Source organism: Cotesia typhae, unplaced genomic scaffold (assembly GCF_013202065.1).
Source record: "Cotesia typhae breed Kobodo isofemale line unplaced genomic scaffold, CoteBio_Ctyphae contig_22, whole genome shotgun sequence".
NCBI classification, from domain to species: Eukaryota; Metazoa; Arthropoda; class Insecta; order Hymenoptera; family Braconidae; genus Cotesia; species Cotesia typhae.
Genome location: NW_027423728.1, coordinates 4,962,881 through 4,984,698, shown reverse-complemented (window position 1 = coordinate 4,984,698; position 21,818 = coordinate 4,962,881). Strand labels below are relative to the sequence as shown.

Here is a 21,818-nt window from a genome sequence, read left to right as displayed (position 1 = left end):
ATAAATATTTTAAAAAAATACTACCTCTCTTTGATTTAATTATCAAAAAATTTTATTTGCAAATAAATTGATAATGATTTAGCATGAGAAATAAATTGTTGAAAAATGATACTATCAATGAGGTTGGGCTTTTAAAGATAAATACATTTTGGTTTTAATAGTCTGTCGAGTGGGATTTATTTTCTTTAGGATTTGGGTCATCATGACCACTAATTTGTCGGAGGTTATTCCTGTTTTCTTTGACTTGAACTTCTGTAGCAATTCTGTTGTTGTCATCGGCTTGCGCATCAAGTAACGGCGAACTGCTTCTTCAGTAATCCCTTCGCTGTAAATTAAATAATTTAGTCAGTAATCAGTTAAATTTAAACTTTAATTTAAATAAAAAATAAATTCTAGAAGTTAATATTAAAAAAAAAAAAAAAAATAATAATTACTTTGATCCAGATATCGGTGTGGTTGGAACCTGAGCAGGAGTCGGAGTTTCGGTTTTAATTTTTTTAACTTGAGATAAATCAGGTGAAGCAGCTGCTTTACGCTTCAAGTTATCAGTAGAACAACCGGCAACGACAGTGGGAGTAGAAGATCTTGAGTTATGAGCACTGGCTAATTTTTTACCATTAATTTCTTTAGATTCTTTGGGAGAATCTGAATCAGAGTTTGAATCGCTGGAATCCTCACTAAGAGACGAATCTTTAGAATTTTTTTTCACGTCTTTCTTTTTAGGTTTTTTCTTCTTTTTCTTATCTTTCTTCTTTTCCGTCTCTTTAGCTTTGTCTTTTTCATCTTTAGCTTCATCTTCCTCAAACTCATCATCATCTTTTTTCTCCTCATCATTTTCTTCCTCGTCATCCTCATCTGAAACCAATGCTTTTCGAAGACCATCTTCTTCAGCGACAGATTTAACTTCTTTGGATTCTACTTCATCTTCTGAGTCGGTCGAATCTGTTAAATATTCGCACTCTCTTCCTTCCTCATCACCGTCGTCACTCTCTTCAAATGCTTCATCATCAGAGTCACGCTTCTTCTTTTTCTTCTTCTTAATTGCTAGAATAATTGAAAGAAAAAAAAAAAAAAAAATATAATCAATTTTTAAACAGTCACATTTAGATATAATTTATTTCACAAATGATTAAAAAATAATTTACGTTTCTTTTTATTTTTGCTTTTTTTGTCGTCATCTTTATAATCATCATCATCAGAATCCTTCTTTTTTTTCTTGCCACCCTCTTCATCCGATTCGCTTTCGTCGTCATCGCTTTTCATCCACTCTTCATTCTCAGTAATCTGCAGAGCAAGTTGATCTTTTACATTTGTTTCAACATTTTCTGGATCATCATCATTTTCATTATCTTTCTTTTTCTTTCTGTCCATCAGTGACCAATAGTTCATTCTTTTAACACGTCTTTTCATTTCATCTTCTACTTCTTCAAAGCTTAGAGTTTTGTACCGTTGAATTGGTTGAAAATTATACCACTCATGAAGCGAAAAAGCTTCAATTGCACCGTCAGGTGCGTGTGTAAATACGTAGTACGCAGCATTTTCTCCAATACCTCCTTCACGTATTCCCTTGAATTTTTTCCCGGTTTTACCGTCGGTTTTAAGGATCCAGGGCTGATTTTCTGGCTTGTATTTTCGAGCAGTGATACCAAATCTCTTACGCCTCGCTTCTTCACGAGCATCGCGACCAAATTCGGATCCAGCTCCAAACTTTGGCATTTCTTCATCGTAACCCTTGTACTCACGGGCATTGTTTTCTCTCTCCATTTTTACTTGTGTCCATTTTGCAATATCGACATTTAAATTCGCATTAAAACGCATTACATTGTGCCGCTTTCGACTATTCCTATGAAAAAATAATAACGATGACTAAATAATACATTAAATAATTACTAATGCTAATAAATTTTCAGTGTCTTTGGATTAGTAATTATTAAATTCTCTTTTAAAATTTGATTGATAAAATACAGTAGAACTCATATAAATTCAAGTTTTTAAATTTTAAAATTTCTTTTTTTATTCCTTGATTTCTTTTTATGCACTTGCTGCTCCCATAATCTCGAATTTGTAAAAGTGCTGCTGTATTATCATTAACAAATTTCCTCTAATATTTTTTAATATTAAGAATTTATGAAATTTATCTTACTTAGGAACACGAATGCTGAATTCTTGAATAGATGGTGCGACGGTAGGCTGTAAAAATAAATTATTAATCAATTGTCCGGTTTAAGAAAAAAAAAAAAAATAAATAAAAAAAAAAACAGAATAGTAACCCTAGATCCTGTAGGTGCTGGTGCACTATTCATCTTAGAAATTATTATAAATAATTAAATTTTCAATTTAAATAATATTTGTAATAAATATTAAAATTATTGTATTATTAATCAATACAATTTATTTTATTACATGACAACTGTCATTAGTTCTATTTATATACGTTTTATTTACTGTCAATCTACGCAAGTGTATGCAGCCAACTGAGGATGAAGACTGTAACCTCCATATTACTTTTACGTTAATGTATGTCCTGACCTTGATGACTTTCATTAAAATTGCACCGACAAATTTTTAGGTTAGTAGTAAAATCAATCGACTTTTTATCTATCGAACACTTTTAGCGGTAATTTTTGAAATAAATTTTCTTAAAATTTATGACACTGAATTTGACAGACAAAATTTTTTTATAATTTTATAGCAATTAAATTATTAAAAAAAAAATTAATTAAAAAGTTTCACATGTAAAAATTAATAAAAATTACAAGTGAAAATTTTTAGAAGCATTTTTTTTAAGTAATTGATTAATTAAAAAAATTTTTAAATTAACCGCTGACTGCTAACTTCAGTATTATTAAAATTTATAATTCAAAAATTATATTTATTAATTTATTAGAGTTGATTTTTTTTTTTTATAATTAAAATAAAATTGCAAGTGTCAATAACTGGGTCTTTTACCTTATTAATAAATAAAGCTGACTAACTATTAATATAATTTGTTTTTGTTAACTAAAAAATAAATAAGTATCAACTATTTTATAAAGAAGAAATTGAAAAATGAATGACAAAAATAAATTTTTATAATTTTTTTATAATTCAATTTTTAAGACACTATAATATACAACAAATTGCATATATACAATATTTGACATGTATAAGATATATATTTTATTATAATTAATTAATTAATAAACTTAATTAGGGATTCGCCCTCATGATAACGTCCATTCATTTATTTGCTACTTAAATTCGCTGGTGCTAAAAAAAAATAATTGTTTTATGACAAATACACTCTACTGTCTGATTACCTAGTTTCTAAACAAAAAAATGTTTATATTTATAATAATAATAATTAATAATACATAATAAAATAAAACAATAAAAATATAATAGAGAGAAACAAAAAATAGTCAAGTATCGTACACTACTGCTTTTTTTATATATTTTTCTTCACTTCATTTGCATTGTGATAAAAATTTTTTATAAGAATAGAAATGAATAATAAAATTATTTAATGTAATAAAAAATATCTAATTATTATTATTAATACATGATTTATTACTGAATGCTAATTACTTAATATTACCCCTGTATGTATTTGTTCATATTTTATTTTATTTTTTTTTTGATAAATAACACAATGCTATTATTATTGTAATTATTCAGTAGCTTTATTTTTTATTAATAATTAAAAATAATGTATATTTTTAAATAAATTTTTTCAAACACGATCGATAAGAAAAAAATTTTAAAAGTAATTTATCTCTTATAATATTGACCAATAGTAAAAATTTTAATTTTATAAAATACTATAAATAAATTTTCTTATTTCAAAAATTGCTTACTAATTATTGCATTATCAATTGCCAAAAAAAAAAAAAAAAAAAAAAAAAAAAAAAAAAAAAAAAAAAAGAAGTCCAGTAAATTGATAATAAAAAAATTGAAGCTACAAAATAATTTTTACCAATAATAAAAATCACTTGTATTACTCATGATTTAACGCCCGATAAAAATAAATTAAAAAAATGGTTTAAATAAATTTTTGGTCCACTACAGAGGAATATCGAAAGCATTCAGATATAAATGAATAATATTTATATTAATATCTTTAAATTTTATCTCGCAGTCTCATCACATATTAACGATCAATCAATCGGATCATACTTAGTTAATATTATTTGCGAAGTCACATATTTAAATACATAAGTTTAAATGTATGACGATGGTAGATGTTGTCATAATAATGGGGACTTATTTCAGCCTTGTGGATGATACTGGGCACAATAATTTATTATTTTATAATATAACTGATGGACTGATGGTAGAAAATACAGACACCGTGTACACCGTGTATTTATCCGAATTACAAAGAGACTCCTCGACGACTTGTTATTATTTTCCTGTTAGTTAATGTGTGTTTTTTTTTTTAATCTGTTATTCTCGGAGTATTATAAGACACAAGTTATTTACCAAGGACACTTGGAATCCGGGTAATTTCAGTATATATACACATATGTACATAATAAGTATATAAGAGTCTGTTTCATTAGACTTATTTAAATATATATATTCTTGTGGATAACAGCTATTATTGATATTAATAATTTGCTGATAAATCCATAGACCGAGCATGTTATATATTTATAATTAAATAATTATAATATCAATAATAATATTCATACTTGTATATCAATCAATACGTCCGTTAACTGTTCTAATCGTCTCCAGGATTATAATAAAAATTTTTAGTTACTTTTTGTTTGACAAAAATGATAAAATTGTTATATAATGAATTACTGATAATTGACCAATGAAGTTCATTGATTCTCAGAATTTATTTCTTTTTCCCCTTCCCCGTCGCCTTCTTCGCGGGTCATTCCTTCGATCGGCGCAGCTGGTGGATCGTACGTTGAATCGTCCTCTTCATCATCATCGTCGTCCTGATTGTCTGCTGCTTCATCGGAATTAGAAGGTGGTGATGCCAGTGCTGGGCCATTCATTGCTACACCTTGAGGAAATCCTGTTTCTGCTGACACGAGATGAGATGGCAAATGTGGTGATGCCGTTTGAGATTTTCTACTTTTGTCACCTTTTCTCCACAAGGTTATTTCCTGTAATTAAATAATAATACTAATAAAAATAATCTTTTTAGATTTTTTCAGTTAATTGGTTATCCAGTTCAACGCAACAATTTTTTCTTAATGTTGTTAACCTGTGTTTCCCTTCAGGCATAAAAAATTTATCCATAATTCATATCTAAATTTGTCATTAAAGATAAATTTGACTGAAAAAAAAATAATTCGGACAGCCCAGACCAGGACATTAGATATGAATTGTGGCTAAATTGTTTATGTCTGGAGGGAAATACAAATTAATAATATTAAGTAAAAAATTGGAGAAATAATAATAATAATAATAATAATGTCCAAGTACAAAAATTTACATTGCTAGTTGATTTTAATAACAAACCTGTTGTTTGAAGTAACGGCGATCTTCTTCATCCATTAGTACGAGATTTAAATAGTACCTTACGCTAAATTTCTTATTGATATCACGCATCGTTGGCGTTAGATCGTATCCAGCTAGAAATACTCTTATTGGTATTGATTCCCCTTTAACAGGTGCACCGTCCATTATTTCATATTTAGCTATTGTTTCATTTTCCGTAAATGTGTGAGGCCCTGAAAAAATATAATCTGTGTTAATCTGTTTTGTAGTCATGGCTTAATTTTTATAACTGTAAAAAATAATAAGTAAATGTAAAACATAAAATATTGATTATAGACAAAAAAAATATTTTTCTAATCAATAAATGAATAATTTAGTCTTTAAAATAAAATCTTACCCGAACCAGTAGTTTCTCTCTTAATTATTGCTATCTCCATGTGTTTTATTTTTATTCTGACTAGTAAAAAGTATATCTTCCCAACAATAACGTCTTTTAAATGATATCTAAAATATAAATAATATTTTTAAGACGAATTATAACTTACAAATGATCTGGTTTTAAAAGTATATAAAAATTATAATTAGATTAAAAATTACTCACTTGCTTTTGTTATATTCAAACTCAATATGTAAACAATCCTCGATACCAACTTCCATTTTAATAGGATTGTTCATATCAGGATAAGAACTAAGTGTATGAACAACTAATTCCAATTCCTTGACCAAATCACTCAATCTCCTAACAATAGTAACTCGTAAAAAATACCGCAAACGTACATTTGACCCCGTATAACTCTCAAAGGGTTTTTCGACATTAGCAAACTCAAAGGTGTATTCCGTGTTGTGTGTCAGCTCTCCAGGTCTTGCGAGTTCTTTCACTAAACTCGTGAACTCATGATGATTCCCTCTGTCATAATATAATTCTATTTGTCCGATAAACTCAACTTTAACACCTTGATGCTCCAACTTTCCGGCTTTTCTCAAACTCACAATAACCTAAACACCAGTAATTAATTAAAAATAAAATAAATTCAATAAAACAAATAATTAATTAAATTACCTTTCCAGAAACAGTTTCTCCATCATAATAAAGAAAATGTCGTTCTTTTTTGCCATCTTCAGATTTTATTTCTGCTGTTTTACGAGTATCTGCACCATTTAAAATAATCTCCAAGCCAGCAGATTGTCCGAATCCAAAAAAACTCTAAAAAAAATAATAAATAATAAGTAAATTGAAAATAAATAATTTTAATAAAAAAAAAAAAATTCTAAATAAATCAAAGTACCATTTTTAAAATCGCTGTTAAATCACAACTGTGATGCAATTTATTAAGAACAAGTAGGAGGTAGAAGTAAAAGAGAAGTTCGATGACAGACTGGTTATAAAAAATTATTATCTCCTTCTTGTACACACTAATTTGTATACGATGTAAACCAAGGCATGGTAATCATCGTTTATTTAATAATACAATGAATATATCTATATATTTATTTATATATATAAATATATGATTGATTTGATGAGGTTAAATAAAAAGTTACAAATAAATTTGGTTATTGCACGATACTGAAAGAGTCAGGGTTAATCCACTGTGCACACTATTATATTCTCCGTATATACATATATATTAACGTGTATATATGCCTATAAGTATAATGAGTATATATGTATGTATAAGTCACAAGTTGCTAAATATGGCGGAACAATCTATCCCCCTCTTGATGCCACTATTCATCTAACCACTGTCAAATTATATACATTTAAATGTATGTACATCTGCAAAAAATTCTTATTCGTTAATGATAGTATTATTATATTTATTGATCATCATTACCACTTATTACAATTGTTACTTGTACTATTACTGGTATTTTTGTTTGAGCATTTGTACAAAAGCAACAATCAGCAAATTTTTAATTTTTAATTAACGCGCATTGCTGGATTTTTTTTTTTTTTTTTTTTACTAAAAATTATTGATGATTAAGGTAAAATGAGAGTAATCAGTAATTGGAAATCACAATCTCAAGTGTATGTGGGTATGTATGTGCGGGTAGGTGGATGTCCACTATTCTTGGTACATTGATAATTGATATTGTTCGAGTTCTCCGATGAGTGTTGTCAATCCCGTAAATTCACGGCACGGTGTCCACTCGACTGTTTTTTAAACGCCCGTTATATTACATATTTTTATTTTACAAACACTTGTAATTATTTCTGAGCCTAAGCCTATGTATGAATGGTGTATTATGTATGTGTCAGAATTAAGATATGAGAAGAAGAATATACGAGTAACGACATCTGACTGATTTTTTAATAATTTAAAAATTAACCGGCGCCTGATAATTTTTTAAATCGAATTTTAAATAATATTGAATTTGGCGGTCAGCTGTCAATTTAAAAAATTTTTTTTAATAAATTAATTACAATAAAAAAATGCTTCTAAAAATTTTCACTTGTAATTTTTATTAATCTTCACATGTGAAATTTTTTAATTAAACTTTTTTTTAATAATTTAATTGCTATAAAATTCCAAAAAAATTTTTAATGTCTGACAACTTCAGTGTCATATTTTTAAATGAAAATGAAGTTAGCCGACTTTTCAAAATTTTTAATAATATTTTTTTTTTAATTTCACTTAAACAATTACAAAAAATTTTTCATATGTAAAAAACTTGAAAAGCTATAAGTGCAATTTTTTATAAATATCTTTTTAATTGAAATTTAATTGATAAAAAAAATCCAAAATTTGTAGTTCAAAATTCAAGGTTGAATTTTTAAGAACAAGGCGCGTCGCTACCTGGTGGGGATCTCCGAAAATGAACGCTAACAAATTCAGCCGGCTTGTAACGTTCACCGCAACTGTTTGCAAACAATACATTACGATCGCAGATTATTATATAGTTAGAAATAAATTATTTAGAATAGCAATATATTAAATAAAAATAATGAGTGAAAACAATTTACGCCGGTCTCGTCGTCCTCGGCAGTCGGTTAATTATTTGAGTGAATATGTCGATCCGTCACCGGTTAAAAGTACGTAAATTTTTTCAAGTAACCTGTTGCATTGAATTGTTTAGAGTAGCAGACAATTTTCCATTCTTGAAATTTTTAAAACAAATAATTTATTAAAAATAGTATTCTCATAAAAATTTGTACTCATATTTATTATTTAGAAAAATTTATAATATTTTTTTAGTAAATTATTTACAATACTGAAGTTAGTCGTCAGCTGTTAATTTTAAAAATTTTAATAACAAATCAATTACAATAAAAAAATGCTTTTCACTTGTAATTTTTACTAATTTTCACATGTGGAATTTTTTTTTATAATAATCGCATTATTATAAAATTTTTAAATAATTTTTAATGTTTGCCAAGTTCAGTGTTATAATTATTTGCATAGAAAAATTTTTTAGAAAATTTTCTTTTATAAATTTATTTTAAAAAAAAAAAAAATCAGATTTCAGTTAATTTATTTTCAACATTTTGTAATTAAAAAAAATTTTTTTTCAGATAAACGCAAAAATAGCCAAACAGAGACACATGATGTAGTTGATAGAGAAGAAAAGAAAAATTTACTGCCAGAGGAACTAGAAAAAGAACTCGCGGATATAGATGAAGAGGTACAAAGATCCACGATACTGTTTGACGACAAAGATGTCAGTGGGAATTGTATCTACGGATTCCAGACTCCGGTGAAGAAAAATGCGATGACTGAGAAGGCGAAGCAATCCCAGATTCCTAGAACGCCAGCATCGGTACCGAAAAATCTTATGTCAGTCCGTGTGTTGGCTGAAAAAATAGATGAGCTGTCTCCAACTAAAGTCAGATCTGCTGTAAAAAAACGTCAGGTTCATTTTGACAGTGAGAGCGAATCAGTGACTGAAGGAAGTGAGTACGAGCCTTCTGACAGTGACGGTGAAGAAGAGTGTAATGATGACACTATTGATTCTGATGCCAGCAATCAGTCAGATGTGGAGAATAATGCCGGAAATGTTACACCGAAAAAAAACCAGAAAGCGGCAAAAAAAATTCAGACTCCAATCACTCCTTGCAGGCGCGGAAAATCTAAGAATAATATTGTTTATCGTGATTACGTAAGTTAATTTTAATTTTTACATTTTATGATTTTTTATTTAATTATTCCGTACAATAATTGTCATTTTTTTTATTCAAAAAAATAAATTTTTTATGATTTTCTGAATTTCAGCATCTCAAGACAGACGAGTATTTTGAAACTCAATCAGAGAAGGCTCTCACTTCAGATCACACGTTGGGAAAACTAAAAAATCCAAAAATGAATGAGGAAAAGCTCCAGGAGTTGCTAAAAGATAAAAATTATATATCGAAAAAACATTTAGAAGGAATTCAAGGACTTTTGGATAGTTACAGAAGTTTCTTTCCCATGTGGTATCGCATACTTGAGTAAGTACTTTTATGTTTTAAATAAAATTTACTTGAACATTTTTTAATGTTAACATAAATGCATAAATTTTATTCTTTGATTATTAAATATATGAAGAAAGCTTGAAGCAAATTACTCAGGAAATATTCATAGCTAAACTGTAAATATTTGATTACTTTAATTTTTATGATAGAATAGAGTGATATTTTCTTCTGTAAAAATTTTCTCTCGATTCGATAAACTTATTTAAAAACTCATAATATTAAAAAATAAATTCTGAATAATAAATTTTATTTACTTTAAATGTTATAGAGAAGGTTACAGTTTACTACTACACGGATTGGGCTCTAAAAGGAATCTGATAAACGATTTTCACCAGGAAATACTATCCGAGCACCCAACGTTAGTAATAAACGGTTTCTTTCCTAGTCTGACGATAAAAGATATTCTCGAAGGAATAATAACTGAGCTTCTAGAGTTAGAGTGCCCTTCAAACATAAACGATTGCTTCACGATAATCGAGAGCACGATGAAGAAGAATCCTGATGATCGTTTGTTTTTGCTGGTCCACAACATTGATGGTGCGATGTTGAGGTCGAACAAATCGCAGGACATGCTTTCGCAACTCGCAAGCATCGCGAATGTAAGGATGGTAGCATCTGTTGATCATATAAACGCTCCAATGCTCTGGGACAACGTCAAACGAGCCAGGTACAACTTCTACTGGTGGGACACTACGACTCTGTTGCCTTACGAAGCAGAAACTTCTTATGAGAGCTCACTCCTGGTGCAGCGCAGTGGAGCTCTTGCTCTGTCTTCTCTAAGAAATGTATTCGCGTCGTTGACGACCAATGCAAAAGCGATTTATACAATTCTTGTCAAATATCAAATTGAAAATGCTAAAAATACTTTCTATCATGGCATGGCTTTTAAGGACTTGTATCGCAGTGCTCGAGAGAGGTTCCTCGTCAGCTCGGATATTGCTCTGCGTGCTCAGCTGACGGAGTTTCTTGATCACAAACTTGTCAAGACTAAGCGCAGTGTTGATGGTGCTGAGTATTTGGACATTCCGCTAGATAAATCTCTGCTTCAAAAGTTTATTGAAGACCAGGATGCTTCTTGATAAATTGTAGTTTTTTTTGCATAGAAAGTTAATTGACCTTGATATTATCTATACTTATTTAATTACGTTATTGGTATTTTTCTACTTTTACAGTTGGATAAATAGTGAATTGTTGTAAATTTAAAGTTTTTATACAACAATAAATAAGATGACTCTTTAAATTATTTTAAAAAAATGGAAACTTTATTTTCATCTATTTAATTGTTAATTTAAAAATGAATTTTTAAATTAAATATTTAGAAACAAATTTTTTTGGTTCTGTACCAACACTCGGTAATTACTTTTCAATCACCAACGCAGTTTTCATTAATTTATGAAAACCATCAGCAGGTAATAAAAACGAAAAATATATATTTCAAAGAAATTAAATCAAAAAACGCAACGCATGCGTATTTGAAACTGAAATAATAACGCGTTATAAAAAGGTATTTAAACAGTGATTGAATTAAAAATCACTTAGTTTACACGCAATCTATGATTAAGCAAACAAAATAATTAGTTTTAATTGATCATTGATTTAATTTTCCGGTAAGTAATAAAATGTAATTTATACTTGTTACTTGTCGTGTTCTATTTCTATTAATTTCGCTAAATTGATATTAAAAAATATGAAGTGCTTTAAATTATGGCGTCAGTTATAAAAAATAGCCATAGGTCAAGGTTGGAATTAAAAATTCATATTTCCTTTGTAATGTATTTAAATAAGTCATATATTTATAACAGCATTACATAGACGCTATAAATAACTCATAAGTCATAATAAATAATAAAAAATCTATTTATCAAGAGTTTATTATTTTTAAATCAATCGAAAGATTCCACCGACCAAGGTAATAATAAGTTCTCATATTTATTATTTATTATTATCATTATTTATTTATTTTTGTTATATAAAATTAACGAGCGTGATTAATTACTAATTAATTGGTTTTTGATATTTCTTTATTGCAGAGTAATAAAAAAATATACTTTTTTAGATCCGAGGTCAAGAATGACTACACGAAGTATCGTACTGGCACTTGTGCTGATGAGTATCTGCTTTGTTCTCGGACACTCTGGACAAAAGGGAGAGGAGCAAACTCAAGCAATACTGACAAAATCTGGTCAACTTGCACCAGGACAATGTTCAAGCGATTATAATTGTTATCCTGGAGATTGCTGTGTAATGAGCGGTTTCAGATTCACCATCCCCACGTGCCAGGAGCGACGTAAATTAGATGAAATTTGCCGACCTGAAGTCAACAAAATAATGAACACTACTCTGACGTATCCTGACGGCAGCAAGTTTTATGTCAAAGAAGCCCATTATGTGGTGTGTCCTTGTAAGAAAGGGCTTGTTTGTGGTAGAAAAACCGGCTCTTGTCATCAAATTCACGATGATGAGCAGGAGAAGATTGAGAAGTTTATTAAAACTAATAATGTTAATGATGAAAATTGATCTTAGTTGATATCTAGATTTTATATCGTTAAACTTAAATTTTAGCTTGTTATTATTTAAAAAATTTTTAATTATTAAATAATTTATAACTGAGGAATTGTTATCTATAAATTTATTAAAGTGAAAAATTAACTTTAAAAATTTTCCCAATTCACGAAAAGTTTTAATCAAATAATTTAATTAAAAAAATTAATGATTTTAAATTTCATTTTTTCTATAAGTGTCTGATTTTATAGACTTTTGTTATTAAATTTAATCCATTTAAAAACTCACAATAGTTAGATATTTTTTATAAAAAAATGATAAAAGAGTGGACACTTAAAACAGCTATTAAAAGAATTAAGTCTAATTCTAAAAATAAAAAATAATTACTGTTAATTTAATTACTTTTTAAGTAACAAATTATCACAAAAATATAAGTTAATATTTTTGTAACAAAAAATTTTTACTTTAGAAATAATGAATAATTTTCTGTATGACTAAAACATAAGCATAAATTTATAAAGAAATAGAGGCGGAATAGCGTTATATTTTATTAATGAAAATAAAGCGTACTCTAAAATTTATCACTCATAACTCTTAAAATCTTTTCTTGAGTAATTTATTATGTTTAAAACTTAAAATCTGTGAATTAATTATCAAAACTCATAGCTGAAATACTAATTATTTATATTAAGAACAAAAAAAATTTCCACGACTTTCACTACGCTAGGATGTTACAATGAAATATAAACAAGTCCACAATATATCATAAACAAACAATAAATATATGAAACAATATTTAAATCGCAAGATTTGAAATCGTAAATTAAGCAACGTCCCTTCAATGTATAATTTCCTATTGCATTTCCTCGAACAATCTCAAAACGCACATCATAAAATCTTCAGATCCGTCTCAATAATTCTCAATCCCGGTCTAAAGTACACACATATATAACTTTGACCCACTTGGAATCTAATTACTCCAACCTTCGCGGTTCATGATTGCAGGCTACTGTGCGAGAGCTGACGAAACTTATTTACCGATTCCGGATCGAATTCAATAATTATTCTCCTTTTATCGTCTGTACACTATACACTATATATTAAATGGATACAACTCAAATATTCCTACGATTAGTGACTCATCAAAACAAATAAAACTAAAAGTTTATCGATTACATCCATAACATAAATATTACATTTAATTATAAAACTACTTGTTTTCAGCAGTCTAGTCTGGTATTAATGAAAATTAAATATTATTCAAGTAAAACTTGAATTTCTTGCACTAAGCGCAGCATAAATTATTTATTATTTATTATTAAAAATTAAAAATTATTTATAAAAATTTTCATTTGTCACACAGTAAAAGATTTTTCGTCTCTGCACTGATAGAAGGATTTATTAACTATTAATAATTTCATTTATTTGAAGACAATTGTTTAATTTATTTAATTTTAATAAATATTTTTTAATAGTTAATAAATATTTTGTTGAGTGAATTTATTTCGCTTGCAATGTCATATGATATGAAGATTGCTTAAAAACAAAAATCATCTTTATAAATTATTTGCATTAATTATATTACATTTCAATAAAGTTTACTGTTAAATAACAAATTTTATCACAGCTTATAATTTAAATTTTTTATATTTTTAAATATTAAAAAGGTTATTTTATTTAGTGAATTGAATTATTATCATGTATTTCAGCTATAGAGCTATAAAAAGAATCAAAAGAAAATTGCTATTTTTGATTTTTATTTTAAATAAATATACGTTAATTGTTAATAATTATTTACTAACCATTAATAAATATTTATTAACAGTTAATAAATGATATAACTAATTATTTAATAAATAATTTATTAAAAATCCTATGATGTTAAAAAATAATTTATTAATAGTTAATAAAGCTTATTAAATATAAATAAATGCTTCTATCAGTGTGCGTCAAAAAATTTTTTGTTAAATATTTAACGCAAAATTTTTTATTATGTAATTAGAAAAATAAAAATTTCCAGTTGCAAAAATTCGCATAAGACTTTTTTGTATAATACTGAAGTTGGCAGACATTAAAAATTATTTAAAAATTTTATAATAATGCAATTATTATAAAAAAAATTAAATTAAAAACTTCTACATGTGAAAATTAAAAAAAAAATTACAAGTAAAAATTTTTAGAAGTATTTTTTTATTGTAATTGATTTGTTAAAAAAATTTTTTAAATTGACAGTTGATGGTTAACTTCAGTATGATGTAAAATTTTGGAAAACGATTTATATTTTTATTCACCCTCTTTTTTTTTTACAAAGCATAATTGTATAGCTTATAAATCGGGTGAAGTAGATAAGAAAAATAATAATAAAAATAAAGAGGAGCGATACTTAGAGAACTGGGATAGTCACAATCAGCAGACTACGCTTAGTTGCGAGGGGGTGACTCCAATCCCGTGGGGTTGAAACGCCGAGGGGATGAATTAAACGGCGGGTTTATTTGACGCATGCGCGATCAACAAACAGCAGGTAGTTGCACGAGTTCTCTCCAACCAGTTATCGTTGAGTCCTGTTGAAGATCGCTCCGGCAGTCGGGTTTGGATATTAAAAACAAAAACAAAGATGATTAGTTAATTTGTAAAAAATTTTTCTATTTAAAACAAAAAAAAAAAACAAGACAGTAAATAAATAAAATGGTAAAGTTGAAACTGAAAAAAAAATTAAAACGGGACTAAATTTAGGAAGCTGTTAGTCGAAAATAAAACTCATTTCGGAGCAATTAAAAGTAAAATAAAATATTTTAGAGAGGATATTCATTTAAATATAAATTAAATGAAGTAAGTTGATAAAAAAGTTATTGAGCCTTGGAGGGAATGTCGCGGGTGATGATCAGGCTGGTGACTGGTAACTGGTGACTAGTGTCTGGTACTGGTACTGTACTGGTCTTAGGTCTTTGGCTCGCCAGTAGCTGTTGTGCAGCTGGAGCAGCTGTAACGTGACAATGCCAGTGACCGCGAGTATGCGGGACATTGTTATGTGATCAGCTGATCTGTTTTTCTGTTATACGTTGTAGTTATAGTTATAGTTGTATAGAAAATACAAGTGATTACAAGACAGGTATTTGTTGTGATTTTCAGAAGGTGCTGTGATTTTTCACATTTAGCTGATGTGAGTGCTCGGGGTGCACATGTGCGCGTGTGTGTCCGAGGGCGCGAAAAACGCATCTGGTAACGCAAGGGAGATAAGTGTGTTGTAATCATGCCGGCTAGAAAATACCGAAGGGATACTAGTGAAGTGAGCTGTTGCCTCAAGTATGTGATCTTTGGATTTAACGTCTTGTTTTGGGTGAGTTTTTTTTTAATCATGTTAATTTTATTTATTAAACTGTGGTTTTGTTATGATTCTTCAATTGAACGGTGATAAAAATTATTTGAGTTAATTTATGATATTGAAATTACCAGACGTTTAAATGACATTAAAGTTAGCTGTCATTTGACAATTTTTGATTTTCTTTAACAAAAAAATTTGTTTTAAAAAATTTTATTTTTAATTTATTAAAATTTTTGCAAGTCCATTTTTTTAATAATTTTTTTTGCCATAATTTATTTGTCAAAAAATTTTAAAAATTAATGAATATCTGCTAAATTAATTTTCATTAAAATTAGCTGTCACTTGACAATTTAAAAATTTTTTTTAATAAATCAATTTGCTCCAAAAAATTATTTTTGAAAAATTGCATTTATATTTTTTTTAAATTTCTAAATGTCAATTTTTTTTGCCATAATTTATTTGTTAAAAAATTCTTAAAATTATCAATTATCTGCTAAATTAATTTTCATGACCTTTAACAATTGTTTTATTTATATTTTTCTTTTATAAAATTCAAATTAAAAGAATATTTTTTAAACATTGCGCCTAATTTTTTTTTAATTTTCTACATGAGGAATTTTTTTTAATGTTAAAAATTTTTCAAATTATCAGATATCTGTTAACTTTATTTTCATGTTTTTTGAGTCTTAATATTGAGTCAAAATTTTGAGCTTGTTGTTACAACAAAAAATTTAAAATTTGAGTTATAACAATTTTATTTAATCTTGAAAAAATGAAAATTTAAAATTTTATTATAATTCTATGTGATACAATAAAATATTTTAAGGCGATTATAAAATTTTAATATATATTTAAAATAATTTGAAGGATAAGGTTTCAACATTTTTGTTTTCATGTTGACTTATTAGAAGGGATTCGTTATGAAATTTAAACGCTTTAATTTCTACGCGTAAACTCCAATTTTACATTCCTTTATTTCTTAATCTTATATTTTTACTAAATAGACCCTTATTATTATATAAAATGATCGTTAGTAACAGAAAGATATTTTTAAGTTTTTATCTCAAGGAAACTATTGATCTATAAAAGCACTTAACATCTTACCAGAAAGTCTAAGATTTAAGAATAGTGCTGGATTATTTAATCACCGATTAATTTTAGAGCCAGTAAATTCTTAAATAAAAAAACAAGATTTGATCTCGGCTAGATGAGACGATCGTGTTGGGAATAAGATATTTTGGTTTTTATCAAATATTCATCAAAAAGATGTCAAAACTGGTACGATGATATAATCAAATTCAAAAGTTATGAATTTTTAACCATCCAAAGAAATTTATTAATTGAAACAATTCTACGAAACCTATTTGCATTTGATAATTTACATCTCGTGTTCTAATTAAAGGTAATTGTTTAGTAGGTAGGTTAAAATGTTGCCAGAGGTCTGATATTTAGAATGAGTTGAAGTTTGAATTTTTATTTAAACGAATTCGAAAGTTATTGATATTTAACGTTAATTCCAAAAATATCATAAAAAAAAGTTAATATTTTTTCTAATTTTTTATAAAATTTTTTAACAACTATTTGTAGTACCAAAAATCAATTCACAGCTTTTAAGATTAAAATTCATCCGTTAATTTACGTAAAAATAAAAATTGTCACCCAAAAAGGTTTAAAACAAGTTCAATATTTTCCAAGCGATAAATTTTAACAATATGTATAAATAAAATATTTTCCCAACCTCCATTAGTATTTCCCCAAATAATTAAATTTCTCGATGCGTATAAAGTTATTAAAATATTTTCCTATCAAATATTTACAATTCAAAATATTTTTTTTACAATTAAAAAAAAAATATTAAATTCCATTGAAATATTTATGATGAAACTCTTCATAGTCTATAGCGTACATCAAACAGACTGTTAAATAAGTTTTAGTGTTTTCATTTAATCGGAATTTCGGCTGTAAAAAAAACCTTTTATCTCAAATATTCTCATATTTTATTGAATTTTTCTGCAAAATAAACTATGCATTCCAATTCATATATTTTTATATAAATATCACATCAAAAAGCGTCAAAGTGGTTCTCAAGAACCATCACATCGTAATGCACAAATTAGTTATTTTAAAATTTTATTTCAATTGATTCTAAAAGATTTATTATTAAAATGGTTTTTCAATATTCATAAATACTGTTTATTAAAATAATGACTAATTTTTATATTTATTCATTTCTATGTACATTCTATCGTAGATTTAATAATTATGAGGATCAATAATTTTTGAAAAATGGAAAAATGATTTTAATAATATTAAAAAAAAAAATAAATTTCAATTTTGACGTAAAAATTTTTTAGTTTTTAGAGAAAATAATATGTCGCAATTTTTCAAACAAAATTTAATTTTTTCCGACAATTCAAATATTTGAATAATAAAAATAATCAAAATTAATATTTATTTCAAGAAATAAAAATCATTAAAAACTCTATACACTCGAAAAAAATGAAGCAATTTATTAAATAGGATATTTTTTTATTTTTACTTTGTCAAATTCTATTTTTTAATATTTTTTCGTAGACTCGTATAACGAGTACTGGGAAAAATAAAAAGAGATTGCTTTACCGGTAGACGTTGTGGGACAGTAAAAAAGTTTATAACTGACTAAAGGGGTAATAGTGGCATACACTGAGAGTACAGAGTACAGAGTGCACAGTGCACTCACATATACATATATGTCCGTATAATACATGTTTAGTCCATAGACTATGTACTTGTATGAGTATCTATGAAAGTGCAGCAAGTACACAAGGATGATCATATCCCTTATGAAACGTTCCGTAGTCCAATTGCGCTGCATGTGGTACCCTAGTACTACACTACTTACTGTTTCGTGTATATATATATGTATATTTATTGTGTACGTCTCGGTCTGGTTGTTGCCGTAGGTTGTGAATTCTATCTGTATACATATCACATATTTTTATACATAAATAGAGTTTGTCGTTGTCACGACTGGAACAAAAACTTGACGCTACATAAAATAATTCATAACTCATATTTTTTTAATTTCATGGACTTTTTATCGTCTTTGTAGTTTAGGAATTTTATCGCCCAGAAATATATTATGAGCTTGAGAATATGTTCAACCGGTTTTTTTCGTCTCAATTAGTTCCAATTCCGTTTTTAATCAACAAAAAATGTAAGACAAGAACTCTTTTGGCTTTTATATTTAATAACTGGGGTAATGGATAAGAAGATTGATTAATGAGGTGGTTAAATTGTAGTTAAACAATTTTAATTTTTACTTTAATTATCTTCGGTATTTTTACTGTAAACTGTAAATTTAAAAAAATTTCAAAGTTTCAGAGTTGTAATCAAAATTAATACAAAATTTTTCTTAAAATTAATATTTTTTACAATTGAAAAATTCTATTTTATCATAAATTATCGGTATAAAACCAAAGAGATATTTATGATATCATCAAATATATCAAACTCGGTAAACAAGTTTTGAATATTAATCATTCAAGTTCTTTTTTGTTTAAATATGAGCAAAAAATAGTAATTTTTATCATAAACAAAAATAAAGTCAAACATTCTTAAAAAATAAGTTACAATTGGGGCTTATTTTAATACATTTAGATAATTTCGATGTATATAGAAACATGATATTATCTTACTGTACCAAATACGTTTAATTTGGCTCTATTTATAGTAAAAAAATCCCATTTTTTGTTATATTTTATAAAAAATATCCTTATCTAATGATTAATAGCTAGATCTTATTTAAAAAAAAATACTGTAAGTCAAAAAAAAGTCTCACAGAGTCCAAAAATATTTTTTTTCTTCCCCTAGCTCAATGATTCAATTCCAAAAATATAATAATCAAAATCTTGAATAAAACATTCACTTTAACTGCTTTATTTTTAATATTTTAATCACGAAACACGAATTAATTTATAAAATTAATTCTAGTTAAAATCTCGAACGTTACTTCTATATAAACCATTCATGTAAAAAAAAAAAAAAAAAAAAAAAAATAATAAATAAAGTTATTCAGATTCTAATGATAAAAAATCGATAAACACCAAAATGAAAATCAAATACATCATCTAAGCCCGAAATCAGATCTTAAAAGCTCCCGAGATTAAAGTAAAACTCGCTATTACTAAAAAAGCAATTAATTTCCTGTGCAAAGCACTTTTCAGACCATTCACTCTCCTCGCATGAATACATTATTACTCAATAGAACTAAATCTAGCGTCTACTCTAAGTCAATCGAATAATAATTTTTTCTTAAATAAGTGGCGTGTTAAAATAAGGCCACTTAACTTACCTAATAAGGCCACCTAACTTACAAAGCTAACTAATCAACCTTAGTTAGCTTTGAAAGGTAATAATTATGGTAAAGATAGACTTTTGTGAGAAAATTATTGACTTAGCAGTCTCAAGTGCTGGGACCGAGTTGAGAGCGAGCGACTATAACATAAACTTTTATGTTTACATGATCAAAGGACTTTCTTGGAGTCATTCAGACGTATGATTTGTCCTCAAACTGTCGCTCTTTTTCCGTTTGACGAATTTTTCACCCGATTGAGCACTGCCTGAATTTTATTCGCGTGCATGACTTTTTTCAATTTAAATATTTAGCCTTACCTGTACTCTACTCGTAATACGAGTGGACTTCAGGTATCTCGGCTCGTATCTAAAATAATATATATTACATCTTATATTATATTATATAGATATAATGTTACTAGTTACCGGTTACTAGTTATATTACTGGTACTGGTTACTGTACGGGTTACATGTAACAATTGCGTGCAAGTGTTAAGAAGTTCACGCAAGAATACTGTTCTTCATGGAAACGTCTGACGTTCTCTAGCGTTATCCTGTCTCTTTCTTTGCTAATGTTGCTTTTATCCTGCCTCTTCATGTATAGAAAGAGATATCCATGCATATATATATGTATATATGTATACATATAGTAACTATATACTTCTTGGGACTCTACTCGGAAACTCTGGACGGTCGAAACGTTTGAGGAATCTCATTATAAAAGTTGCTTGAACCGGTTTGCATCCGACCACTTCACTTCTATCGGCTGTGTTGGTTGCACTGAACCCAAGTAGTCATACTTTACTGTACATCAATATTCTAAATATTGTTTTTCTTTATTTATCAAAACATTGAAAAATATTATCGTTAAATTTACAAACACAAATTGGATAGAAAAGATATTAAAATTCAAAAGTATTTAATTTAAAAAATAGATGCAGACGAAAAATTTTGTGCTTAGATGTTAAAATTAACATTGATAAATTTTTAAGTTATACAGAAGTATGAAAAAAAATTTTTTTAGTAATATTGTACAATTATTTATTTTTTTATTTTGGGATTTCAGTCTTAGATATTTTGGGACAATAAAAGAAAGTCAATTTTTTTTTTTAAATAAATTTTTTGACATATTGATTTATTGTCAAATAATTTCTCTGTAAAACTGATGTGACTACTAAATAACACATATCTGGGTTTATTAAATAATAGATTCTTCTTTTTTAATTTAGGATGATTTGACAGTAAGATTTAATTATTTTACTGCAGATAATTTAGATTAAACTATTAAATCGATGATTTTACTATTAACGGATCATTCAAAATAGGTTAAATCCAGATAAAATGAATAATTAAAAATATTTTCCTTTAATAATTCAAAATGTTAAATTGTAAATGCTTGAATTAATGACTTGATGGGTGATTGAAAGTGAATAAATAAATAAATTAATTATTTGATTTTAAGTCGGGCTATTAGTAGAAAATTATTTGAAAATCGCTGAGCTATTTGAATTTTTCATCTCAATTTATGTAATGGTTGTACATATTTAAAAACTTGTCAATTAAAATATCTCTGTTGTTAAATTGTATTGATATCGATTAAATTTGGATTCATTAATTTTAAAAACTTTATCTCAAATAATAATTATCAAAAAACGAATAAAATTTATTTTATTATAATAATTCAAAGTTGAATTTTTGTTTTATCTGAACTTTTGCATCAGTTACAGAAATTTTAAAATAGTTAAAATTTATATCCAAAAATTAATAAAT

At 26.9% G+C, this 21,818-nt stretch overlaps 5 protein-coding genes across 9 annotated transcripts in view; 3 read left to right on the top strand and 2 right to left on the bottom strand.

Moving 5' to 3' along the window:
- Window positions 1–29: 29 nt before the first annotated feature.
- Tfiifalpha (transcription factor IIFalpha) lies at window positions 30–2,513 on the bottom strand. Its single transcript, XM_074238469.1, has 5 exons — window positions 2,271–2,513; window positions 2,144–2,190; window positions 1,146–1,843; window positions 435–1,044; window positions 30–325 (listed from the first exon to the last, which is right to left on the bottom strand). Exons 1-5 carry the CDS (start codon window positions 2,301–2,303, stop codon window positions 115–117), a joined length of 1,599 nt encoding a protein of 532 aa, XP_074094570.1. The 5' UTR covers window positions 2,304–2,513; the 3' UTR covers window positions 30–114.
- Window positions 2,514–4,613: 2,100 nt separating this feature from the next.
- On the bottom strand, window positions 4,614–7,651 carry Vps26 (vacuolar protein sorting 26). 2 transcript variants are annotated; one of them, XM_074238470.1, is made up of 7 exons: window positions 7,275–7,651; window positions 6,726–7,216; window positions 6,500–6,643; window positions 6,041–6,435; window positions 5,837–5,943; window positions 5,461–5,672; window positions 4,614–5,102 (listed from the first exon to the last, which is right to left on the bottom strand). In XM_074238470.1, exons 2-7 carry the CDS (start codon window positions 6,726–6,728, stop codon window positions 4,809–4,811), a joined length of 1,155 nt encoding a protein of 384 aa, XP_074094571.1. In that variant the 5' UTR covers window positions 6,729–7,216; window positions 7,275–7,651; the 3' UTR covers window positions 4,614–4,808. The 2 variants fall into 2 exon arrangements, with proteins under 2 accessions (XP_074094571.1, XP_074094572.1); XM_074238471.1 differs by having other exon boundaries at window positions 7,459–7,651.
- Window positions 7,652–8,276: 625 nt separating this feature from the next.
- Orc2 (origin recognition complex subunit 2) lies at window positions 8,277–11,157 on the top strand. The gene is made up of 4 exons (XM_074237778.1): window positions 8,277–8,473; window positions 8,954–9,537; window positions 9,651–9,865; window positions 10,158–11,157. Exons 1-4 carry the CDS (start codon window positions 8,386–8,388, stop codon window positions 10,966–10,968), a joined length of 1,698 nt encoding a protein of 565 aa, XP_074093879.1. The 5' UTR covers window positions 8,277–8,385; the 3' UTR covers window positions 10,969–11,157.
- Window positions 11,158–11,342: 185 nt separating this feature from the next.
- On the top strand, window positions 11,343–13,198 carry LOC141524119 (astakine). 3 transcript variants are annotated; one of them, XM_074237780.1, is made up of 3 exons: window positions 11,436–11,496; window positions 11,784–11,798; window positions 11,946–13,198. In XM_074237780.1, exon 3 carries the CDS (start codon window positions 11,960–11,962, stop codon window positions 12,404–12,406), a length of 447 nt encoding a protein of 148 aa, XP_074093881.1. In that variant the 5' UTR covers window positions 11,436–11,496; window positions 11,784–11,798; window positions 11,946–11,959; the 3' UTR covers window positions 12,407–13,198. The 3 variants fall into 3 exon arrangements, with proteins under 3 accessions (XP_074093880.1, XP_074093882.1, XP_074093881.1); XM_074237779.1 differs by lacking the exon at window positions 11,784–11,798 and having other exon boundaries at window positions 11,343–11,496; XM_074237781.1 differs by lacking the exon at window positions 11,784–11,798 and having other exon boundaries at window positions 11,373–11,496; window positions 11,920–13,198.
- Window positions 13,199–14,806: 1,608 nt separating this feature from the next.
- The window catches only part of Tsp26a (Tetraspanin 26A), a 90,644-nt gene continuing 83,632 nt past the window's right edge, over window positions 14,807–21,818 (top strand). For both annotated transcript variants that reach the window (XM_074260151.1, XM_074260150.1), the window contains exon 1: window positions 14,807–15,728. In XM_074260151.1, coding sequence (XP_074116252.1) covers window positions 15,642–15,728 — 87 coding nt within the window. In that variant the 5' untranslated portion in view covers window positions 14,807–15,641. The remainder of the gene's footprint in view (window positions 15,729–21,818) is intronic.

Coding starts and splice junctions, on each gene's coding strand:
- Orc2 (XM_074237778.1), top strand. CDS start 8,386: ATGAGTGAAAACAATTTACGCCGGTCTCGTCGTCCTCGGCAGTCGGTT. Junction 9,538..9,650: donor ATATTGTTTATCGTGATTAC/GTAAGTTAATTT, acceptor TCTGAATTTCAG/CATCTCAAGACAGACGAGTA. Junction 9,866..10,157: donor ATGTGGTATCGCATACTTGA/GTAAGTACTTTT, acceptor TAAATGTTATAG/AGAAGGTTACAGTTTACTAC.
- LOC141524119 (XM_074237779.1), top strand. CDS start 11,960: ATGACTACACGAAGTATCGTACTGGCACTTGTGCTGATGAGTATCTGC.
- Tfiifalpha (XM_074238469.1), bottom strand. CDS start 2,303: ATGAATAGTGCACCAGCACCTACAGGATCTAGG. Junction 2,191..2,270: donor CAGCACCTACAGGATCTAGG/GTTACTATTCTG, acceptor TTATTTTTACAG/CCTACCGTCGCACCATCTAT. Junction 1,844..2,143: donor TTCAGCATTCGTGTTCCTAA/GTAAGATAAATT, acceptor ATTTTTTCATAG/GAATAGTCGAAAGCGGCACA.
- Vps26 (XM_074238470.1), bottom strand. Junction 6,436..6,499: donor GAGAAACTGTTTCTGGAAAG/GTAATTTAATTA, acceptor ACTGGTGTTTAG/GTTATTGTGAGTTTGAGAAA. Junction 5,673..5,836: donor GAGAGAAACTACTGGTTCGG/GTAAGATTTTAT, acceptor ATATTTTTTCAG/GGCCTCACACATTTACGGAA.